This window comes from Bos mutus, chromosome 13, assembly GCF_027580195.1.
Source record: "Bos mutus isolate GX-2022 chromosome 13, NWIPB_WYAK_1.1, whole genome shotgun sequence".
Lineage (NCBI taxonomy): Eukaryota > Metazoa > Chordata > Mammalia > Artiodactyla > Bovidae > Bos > Bos mutus.
This window is the reverse complement of record NC_091629.1, coordinates 54,934,058-54,944,509: the sequence shown is the minus strand read 5'-3', so window position 1 is coordinate 54,944,509 and position 10,452 is coordinate 54,934,058. Positions and strand designations below refer to the sequence as shown.

At 48.7% G+C, this 10,452-nt stretch overlaps 1 protein-coding gene across 1 annotated transcript; it reads left to right on the top strand.

Annotated features, from left to right (window-relative positions):
• The first annotated feature begins 5,205 nt into the window (after nucleotides 1-5,205).
• On the top strand, nucleotides 5,206-5,586 carry LOC102286916 (histone H2B type 1-C/E/F/G/I). The gene has a single exon (XM_005889775.1). It carries the CDS (start codon nucleotides 5,206-5,208, stop codon nucleotides 5,584-5,586), a length of 381 nt encoding a protein of 126 aa, XP_005889837.1.
• The last annotated feature ends 4,866 nt before the right edge of the window (nucleotides 5,587-10,452 follow it).

The window sequence follows — 10,452 nt, the reverse complement described above, 5'->3', positions numbered from 1 at the left end:
GGAAAGCTCCCACCTCGGAAGGGCTGAGCCCTGTGTCAAGAGTGCAAATCCACAGGCAGCGAGCCATTCTCCCTGCTCCACTCTGGACCACGCTGCAGTTAGAGGCTCTGGCCCCTCCAATGGTTCTGGAAGGACTCCCAGACTGTCTGAGCAGAGCAAGAGGCAGTCACACCTGGAGATGCCAATGAAGCCACCCCAGTGTCTGGCAGGACTGAGAGGGACAGGGGTGATTAGCCAAAGACTGTGCCTGCCAGGACATGTGTGTAACCCAGGAAGTGGGCTTGATGCCATGTGCAGGTGAGGTGGCCCCTGGGAGCTCTCCAAATATCGGGGGCCAGGTGAGCTTATGGGGCTTGGAGCTAATGCACATGCAAGAAGCAGCTGGGAGCCGGGGTAATAGCCTAAACAATTGACCATGAGAGTAAATGTAATAATAATAATAGTAGTAGTAGTTGATGCCTATGTAGATCTATTAGATACATGTCTTATTATCCACCCCACAATAAATTGTGACTTAAGTATATAATTGTCCCCATTTTGTGGGAAAAAAAAAAAACCTGAGCCCAGGGAGAGCAAGTTTCTCAGGGGTACACAGCCTACAACAGCAAGCCCATTACTTGAATGTGAGCAGCGTGTCTTCAATATCTATGTTCTAAACCACTACAATCTGATATATGCAAAAGTGCTTTATTAAATAAATAAACGTTGCTGAGCCATGTTACGTAGCACAAGGCTCCTGAATGTCTAGACAAGAGCTATTAAAACATAAGAAAGCAAAAACCAACCCTTCGCTCTTAAGGACTTTCAGAGAGACTGAGAAATTTTTGACTTCAAGAAACCCCCACCTTGCCTACAACCTTCCCCTGAAGTGGGCAAAAATGTTCACCAGGCCCAACATCTCTGCCCTGTTTCATAAAAATAATAATTGCCATTCCAGGCACTTCTCTTTGGCAGATTTTTTAAAAGGCAATCAATCCTTAGGAATTGCTATAAACCAGATCAAGCATTGTTTATACCCAGGAAATCACAGACCTGGGCAAAGAAGACAAAAACAGAAGCCTGGAGGGTCAGTACTTGAGCTTTTGCAGCACCAAGAATCAGTAAATAGAGATGATTTCGGTACAAGAGGGAAAGTGAGCACAAACCAATACAGAAGTCAGCAGGAGATGCCAAAAAGAATATGAGTTGAGTTTCAGAAGCTGAGGATCCCTTGTGAGCACAGCCAGGAGGAGGAGAAGCCGCAGCAGGCAGTCTGGCCAAATCTGCAGAGCCCCGCCCACTGGAAAGCCCCTGGTCCCAGGCGCAAAGGCTCTGCCCAGCGTCTGAAACACGGCACTGAAACGCCTCCTCCAGGTGACTCAGGGCCCAAAGGTCAAAGCAACCCAGGCTTTGCCTGCACCGTTAGCCAAAGGCCCGGCCCCTGCCGGCCTGTGATGTGTCCCACCAGCTCTGCCAAGGGAAGGAGATGGCATGGGAACATGCCCTGCCTGGTATGAGAAAGGCTTTCCTGATTTCTGTGTCTGCATTTCATCTTTGCTGATATGTTTATGTCAGATCTTGATCATCCCACTTGCCTATAATTTAGGCTGTTTTCCTTCCAAACACACTAAATACATGTTATTACTAAGAAATTGAGTTCTCAATTTACACTGTTTTGCACTCATTTCGTAAAACATCTTGGTGACGTTTCAGTGTGAACCACAAAGCCAACCCTGACGGTGTTGGATCTGGACCATGAAGGAAGCCAGCAGACATCCTAAAGAGCTCCTTGAGAGATGTTCAGATCTCTATAGTCATCTTTGGATCCATAAATGCTAGGAACCACAAAGAAAGGCAAAAGGGGCCTTTGTGCAACATTTAAAAAATCCAGATAAGCAGACCTCAGGCCAGCCCATCCTGACTGCCAAACACCCCAACTGTCTACCCTGACTCCCATATTCTGTCCTGGCTATTTCCCACGGCTGAACGCTCTCACACAACCTAAAGATGTCTCTTGTGCTATATTTCCCTTGAAGAATGGAGCACTTGGACCTTAACTAGAACAGCAACAAATTTCCTCTGGAGACTGTGCTCTCAGCAGCAAAACAGGAGGCAGATTAATCCAGGCAGCCAAGTCTCTGTAGTCAGACAACTCCGCTCATCATCCCCCCACACCCTGCAAACACAGCAGGACTCCATACCTGGGCGGAGGAGGGGGTAGAAGGGTACTCAGGGAGCCATGGAAGCCTTCCCAGCACTCAGTGCGAATCCCACACTCCTCTCTGCCCACGTTCACAGCCACTTCCCACTGAGTACCAGGGCCAGATTTCTCCCCCTGGAGCCCTCCATGTTTGCCCTAGCTCAATCATCTTCCTGCTCCCTTGCATCTGCCCCAAGGCAGGTGCCCTTCCACCCGCATTCCACCTTACCCATCCTTCCAGGACCCGCTCAAACCTCTTCTCCTCCACGATTCCCTCAGGCATCCCCTACCTACCCCGTGAGGCCTGGTGGTGATGCAGTGAATGCAAGCAGTCGGAGTGCTCAGAAGGGCCCATCAATGTTAGCTTTGGTGGCCGGCAGCCCCCTTCCCTCCCAGAAGGTAGGGCCATGCCTCCCACGCCACGGCACTCCATGCCTCGCCCAGCATTCCACCTGGTCACAACAGCTGAACTGAGTCAAACCACAATCACCCACCTCCGTCTTCCTCCAAGCCATGCACCTCCAGCCAGCAGGAAGATTTTTGCCAAACGCAGTCAAATGACACGTCCTCACGTCCCAAGATTGCAAAAATCACAACAGTTTAGCCATCTCACTCCATCGTGCATTTCACAGGTGGGGACAGAGGAGCAGAGAGACCAAGAAACTCTCCGGGAGTCCCACGGTAATTACAGGTCCTCTCTGCCTGACTGTCCCAGCAGGGTGGCCGCCCTTGTCTGCTTCTCCCCTTCTGCTCCAGTCCTCGCTCCTGGGACGTTGTTGGGCATTGCTCACAAACCAGGGGGTGATATTTGACTCCCAGCTCCCGCTGATGGCCGCCACTCAGCACGCGAGGAGCAGAGCGCTTATGAGAGGCTCCTCCTTCTGGTGGGAGGGTCCTCTGTGCCCGCCCCACATCACTGGCTGCAGCTGTGGGCCCAGAATCCCTTGTAGGTTGGGCTGCATCGGCGCTAGGGGTCAGTGCCACGTGAACTCTGCACCAACTGGGGGCTGGGCGATCAGCGGCAGGTTCACATCTGCCGAATCTGCCAACTCCTTTTACCCTCACAGCCCGCACAGCAAGGCAGCATCTCTCTGCTGTCTACAGATGAAGGTGATGAGGCCAGGGGCCGGGGGAAGAACCGACTTGATCCCCTTTGCACAGTTCACTGGGAGGCTCCCAAGATGCGTGTGTCAGTGGAAACGATCAGTGCATAAGTGAGAACCGGATTTGCCCATCGGTTCTGCTGTGTGGTTCTGGGGGAGCGATTGCTTACTGCCACACTCAGTTTCCCATCTGAACCATGAAGACTTGGTCAGAGGATCTACAAGAGAGGGTCCTTTCAGCTCTGACATCACCACAAAAAGGGCAAGCCTGTATATATGGCAACCCATAAACCAGGCCTGCCGTATATGGGGTCGCACAGAGTTGGACACGACTGAAGTGACTTAGCAGCAGCAGCAGCAGCAGCCACCCCCAAATGAGTCATTTCAGCTGCAGATCTAGGGGTCTCAGTTAGTTCAGTTCAGTTGTGTCCAACTCCTTGTGAACCCATGAACTGCAGCACGCCAGGCCTCCCTGTCCATCACCAACTCCCAGAATTTACTCAAACTCATGTCCATTGAGTCGGTGATGCCATCCAACCATTTCATCCTCTGTCATTCCCTTCTCCTCCTGCTTTCAATCTTTGCCAGCATCAGGGTCTTTCAAATGAGTCAGTTCTTCACATCAGGTGGCCAAAGTATTGGAGTTTCAACTTCAGCATCAGTCCTTCCCGTGAATATTCAGGACTGATTTCCTTTAGGATTGACTGGTTGGATCTCCTTGCAGTCCAAGGGACTCTCAAGAGTCTTCTCTAGCACCACAGTTCAAAAGCATCAATTCTTCGACGCTCAGCTTTCTTTATAGTCCAACTCTCACATCCATACATGACTAGGGGTCCCACTGATTCTTTATTGCCCCTTCCATTTGGTACACTTAAAAACAAAAACAAACCTCTTTATGCTGATTTGCAAGTTTCCTCTAGGTGCAGCTGGAGGTGTTCTCTGCCCTTCCTGGGGCACCCAGCAGATCCTCCTGTGTCCTGATGCACTGTCTCCTGCTTGGCTCTGACTGTAGCCCCTTTGCTCGGAGTTTCTCTTTCCTGCTTCTTTGCCTTTTCACTCTCTCCCAGCCTGTGGCCACCCCAGGCCTAGACCTCCTAAGGATGCACTTTTTAGTGGTCTCCAGGATTCCTGCTGTTATCCATTTTTAAACCCAATCGTCATCATCTGTAAAGCACTGTTAGAGGTGGAATGAGCACCCGCTGAGAAATCAGACATCCCCAGGAAGGACGCCTGGGCTCTGCCACTCAGCAGCCTGGACAAGTTAGGTAGCTTCTCTGAGTCTCAGTTTCCCCGTCTTTAAAATGGGGCTGATGGTACCAATCCCATGGTCATGAAAACTATCAACACATAAAATCATACACATGCCTGGCACATAGCAAACTGTCAATAAGCTTCAGCTGTGAGTCTTATGAAAGCGTTTGCCACCCAATGAGAAGTAAGCAGATTCTCTTGACACCTCGCTCTCACATTCCCTTGTCCTACCCCAGAGGTCATCTACAGTTTCCATGTGCACCAATGGCTGCAGGACAGTGCTGGGGAGTTAGTGGCCCAGGAACAGGAGAAGTCACCGAGGAAGGGGAGTTGGCTGATGCATTTCTGAGCTTCCTCACCCCAGCCCATCAATCCTGAGCTGGGTTCCAGCTCACCTGTCCCAGTACTCCAGGAGGATGGAGCTGCAGTTACACAGCCAGAACCTGCTCCCTGCTCACCATCTCCCCTCAGTCACAGTTCATCCTGCTGTCCCCACCCCCATAAACGACTTGCACCCAGACCTTTACCTCAAGGTCTACTTTGGGAAGAACACAAACTAAGGCAGGAGGCCAGTTGAAAGAACATTCTATGGCCACCCAGTGAGGTTGGTGCTGTAATGGAGAGAACACAGAACTCAGGGCATCATTTCAGTTGGGTGTTGTCATTATAGACATGTGTGAACCAGCTAAGTCTGCTCCTGCCCCTAAAAAGGGCTATAAAAAAGCTGTGACCAAGGCCCAGAAGAAGGACGGCAAGAAGCGTAAGCACAGCCGCAAGGAGAGCTACTCCGTGTATGTGTATAAGGTGCTGAAGCAAGTCCATCCAGACACCGGCATCTCGTCCAAGGCCATGGGAATCATGAACTCCTTTGTCAGTGACATTTTCGAGCGCATCACTGGCAAGGCATTGCGCCTGGTGCATTACAACAAGCGCTCGACTATCACATCCAGGGAGATCCAGACTGCCGTGCGCTTGCTGCTACCTGGGGAGCTGGCCAAGCACGCCGTGTCTGAGGGCACTAAGGCTGTCACCAAGTATACCAGCTCCAAGTAAATATAATATGCCTTGCCACTGTTAACGGAGAAGGCAATGGCACCCCACTCCAGTACTCTTGCCTGGAAAATCCCATAGACAGAGGGCCTGGTGGGCTGTAGTCCATGGGGTCGCTAAGAGTCGGACACGACTGAGTGACTTCACTTTCACTTTCACTTAAAGCAACCAGTTCTGGAAGGTCCTGCTGGGAAATGGCTACATCATCCCCTAAGCTCCGGCCACTTTTACCAAGTGCCTGTTTGGTAGCAGGCACCCTGCCAGGTGCTGGCGATGGTACCCAACTCCTATCCTCCAGAATGCATGCTCTGGGGTGAGGCAAACACTTATAACCCCTTGCATCTGTGTTGTGGCAGGAGCCTGCTCAGGGACTGGGGTGTGGTGGCCATGTCAGAGGTGTGGCCGCCAAGCTGAAGTTTGGGGGATGGATAAGCACTGGCTGGGCTGTGGGAGGGGAGGACGTAAGGCTAGGCCAGGGTGGGAGGGGGTCTCTAGATCCTCATTTATTAGAGCCATCTCCAGGGACGACAGATGTGGACACTATCCTCCATGATTAGGACTCATTAGAAGTCCTGGCTCTTGGAAGCTGGTCCTGAGCTCTCTTTTGGAAATTTCCTAGAATTTGGACTTCCCTGGTGGCTCAGACAGTAAAGTGTCTGCCTATAATGCAGGAGACCCGGCTTCAATCCCTGGGTCAGGAAGATCCCCTGGAGAAGGAAATGGCAACCAACTCCAGTATTCTTGCCTGGTAAACCCCATGGACAGAGGAACCTGGTAAGCTACAGTCCGTGGGGTCACAAGAGTCGGACACAACTGAACAGCTTCCCTTTTCATTTTCACTTAGCATTTGGAGTGTCATGGACTGGAATTCCAGCCCTGGCTCAGCCTCCTGCTCCCTGAGTCACTGCATCTCTCTGGATCTCAGTTCATACTTCATAACTTGCAGTCAACAATGTATACGTCTCCTGACTATTATGCAGAGGCCATGAAATTCTGTAAACACACAGGGACAAGGACCACATAGTTAGTTGAAGGACACATACCTGAGAGAGCAGTGAGCACTGGAGGAGATGCTGAATGAAGATTTGAATGTGGGCTTAGCTGACCTCTTGTGTCTCAGACGTAATATGAGCTTCTTGAGAGATGCCTTTGGGATGGATGCTCAACGTGGCATCTGAGCGGTGGGGACTCCACTTGTTCTCCTAATCCTGCTTTGGATTCCAAGGTCACTTCCCTTCTGTGAACCTTCACCCCTGAGCCAGCTCCAGAGAAATTCCCAACAGGGTCCTAAAGCTCTGATGGGATTGGGATTCAAAGACCTGCTGATGGGCTAAGTGGACGTGTGACCACAGAGTCTGAATGGAGAGAATGACTAGTGTTAAAGCTCCAGAAGAGGGCTTCCCTGATGGCTCAGTGGTAAAGAATCCACCTGCCAATGCAGGAGACACGGTTTTGATCCCTGATCTGGGAAGATCCCATGTGCCTCGGAGCAACTAAGCCTGTGCACCATGACTGTTGAGTCTCTAGAGCCTGGGAGCTGCAACTACTGAAGCCAGAGCAACCTAGAGCTCATGCTCTGCAAAAGAGAAGACACTGCAATGAGAAGTCTGCACACTCAACTACAGAGCAGCCCCTACTCGCCGCTACTGGAGAAAAGCCTTTGTAGCCACAAAGACCCAGCACAGCCAAAAATAAATAAATATCTTAGATCTATAATGAACCTCATTACATTCACCCCACTTGTTTTGATATTAAAATTGGAAATCAACCAGAAGCAGCCTCATCAAGTAATTTAAACTTTTCATAGGATTTTTCAACATAACAAAAGATCACCCAGTATAAAATAATCTCATCGATCTAAAGTAACCCTTCTTATTAATGCACACCTCCACACACAGTTGGGCAGAGGAGAGGAGAGATTAGGGACTGGGGTAGAAAGTCATGGTACTTAACCCCTAGGTCAGTGCTGAGACAGCCTCTTTTCCTGGTAGCTCTTTCAGCCATCACTCTGGAGAGGACCCTACCTGAGGGTGCTTATCACAATGAGGACCAGAGTCTGTGAACAGAGACTCAGTCTTCAAGTGTCTGGAGAGCAAGAGATAGATGGATTCCTGCCATGGGAGCAAGTGTTACTGAGCTGTGAGCTTTTATCCTCTGTAAATCCTACCATGCTGATATCACTATATATGCCAATTGTACTTCTACCCATCTGGCTGTAGGTTTTACATATATGCAAATTAGGCCACTGGCATGGTAGGCAAGCTCATGACATGGTCCCCGATGATTTCTGTTACATGTGTGTCCTTCTGTAATCCCCACCTCTTGAGTGTGGGCTGGATCCAGTCTTTCACTTTTTTTTTTTAGTATTGTGGAAACTCTTCAAAAAATATATTTATTTATTCTTGGCTGTGCTGGGTCTTCATTGGCACGAATGGGCTTTCTCTAGTTGCAGCAAGCAGGGCCTACTCTCCAGTTGCAGCACATGGGCTTCTCTTGTTGTGCAACATGTGTTCTAGGGTGCTCAGGACTCAGTAGTTGTGGAACACGGGCTTAGTTGCCCTGCAGCATATGGAATCTTCCTGGAGCAGGGAGGGAACCCATGTCCCCGCATTAAAGGTGGATCCTTAACCACTCGGCCACCAGGACATTCTAGTCCTTTCTTTTTAATAAATAGAATATGGCAGATATGGTGGGATTCCACCACTGAGATTAGGTTACAAAAGGTCATAACCAAAAAAAAAAAAAAAGGTCATGACTCTCTTGCTGGCATTCTCATTCTGACTCTTGTGTGCTTGCTCTGATGAAATGACCTCATGGCAAGAAACTGGGGGTGACCTCCAGGCAACAGTCACCAAGGAATTGAGGCCATCAGCCCAACAGCCTTCAAAGAAATGAACCCTGCCAGCAAGAAGTGATCTGGGAAGCCATGCTTCCCCAGCCAGCCCTTCATATGAGGCTCTAGCCTTGGCCAACACCTTGACCACAGCCTCTGAAAGACCCTAAAGTCAAGGTTAGGTTGTGCCCAGATACCTGACCCACAGAAACTGTGTGATAATAAATGCGTTGTTGTAAGCTACCTCGTTTTGGGGTAAATTGATATACAGCCATAGATAATAGTACATCCAGTCTATGGATTCTGATAACATGTAATTAGGACTTAGAGTCATGAGTCATACGCCTAATCATTCTATGGTCAGCAACAGGGGAAAGGCAGGACAAAGAAAATAAGATTGAGTGGGAGAGAACCTTCCATTGCATCACAGATAATGGTAACCAATATTCCTGGCAAGGATATCCTGTCCAGGCACACCCCTCCATCCATGTCATCTCATTTAATCCATACCACAAGCTGTAATGTTGGCACAACCCCAATCCATGTTTTATAGGTGAAGAAATTGAGAGTGAGAGGGCTTAAGTTATCCAAGCTCACTAAGATGGTGCAGAAAACCAGGATTTTAACCCAAGCCTCTCTGACTTCACAACCTTCCCACTAACCACTGCATTATAACCCCAACTAAGCTGCAAATAGGGTAGGAGCCCGTTACAGGCTATGAGAAGGAGGGCGAGGGTCTATTCCCGATTCCATTTTCCATATCTATGACATGAAGTGCAGAAGTTCCAAGGGACCCTAAGATCTATGTCTGAGACTGTGGGGGCGTACAGTGTCAGTAAGTCTTTGGTTGGGCCCCATAATCATGAAATAAGCTACATGCATCACATTTAATTATAAAATTAATGACAATAAAGAATGATTCGAAGAATAAAATAAAACTCCTGAGGCAGAGAGGACTGTAGCCTTGAAAATCAGTTGCAGTGAAGGCTGCTGAATTTACAGGCTTAAAGGGCCCAATATTCCAAAGATTTTTCTGATTCTTGGCCTTCCTTTACTTTCTCATTCGGATAACCCACCCAAATCTCTGCACAGTAATTTGTGAAGGGAAATCTGATTTTGTAGTTGAAACTCTTTAGCCTATGTTATACACTTATTCACTTTTCTGGCCTCATCTCCCACTTTTGCCCCAAACACACCTAAGAGACACTCTACGTACCATCCAGTTCAAATTTTGACTGTGTACTCTGGTTTCTATGATTATTCCAGTTTATACCCTTTCTCGCTTGGCAAAATCTGTTGCTTTACATCTCAGTTTGACTATAACTTCCTCTCTAAAGCTTCTCTGGAAAGGACTTTTATGCTGTCACGTATTAGTTATCTATCACTGTGTAACAAACAACCCCAAATGTAGCAGCTTAAAATGACAAGTATCTATTATCTCCGGGTTTCTGGGAGCAGCTTAGCTGGGTGCTTCTGGCTCAAGGTCATTCTTGAAGTTAGAGTGGAGGAGTCAGCCTGGTCTGCTGTCATCTCAAGGCTCAACTAGGGCCAACAGATCCACTTCCAAGCTCACCCCTGTGGTTGGTGTTGACAGGTTTCACTTCCTTGTGGGTTGCTGTACAGAGGGCCTCAGTTGCCCACCACTCCTTAGGGGCATCAGTCTGCTCACAACATGGAAGCTTGCTTCCCTCAGCACATGTGATACAAAGAGACAGAGAGAGGAATGCCACATGCCACAGTATTTTTATAACCTAATCTCAGATGCAACATTCATCATGACCACTGTATTCTATTCTTTAGAAGCAAGTCTATAGATCCAACCTATGCTCAAATGAAGGGATCACACAAGGATGTGAATTCAAGAGACAAGGAATCCCTGGAAGAAATCTTAGAGCTTGCCTCATACATAATCATTCTCATGATCAAGACATTATGCTTCTTACTTTATCTGTCTTCTTCCCCCCAGGACTGGACTATGACTCCCTTAAGGCAAGACTATGTCTTTTTATATAGTTTCCCATTTCTGGCACCTGCCA

Coding starts and splice junctions, on each gene's coding strand:
- LOC102286916 (XM_005889775.1), top strand. CDS start 5,206: ATGTGTGAACCAGCTAAGTCTGCTCCTGCCCCTAAAAAGGGCTATAAA.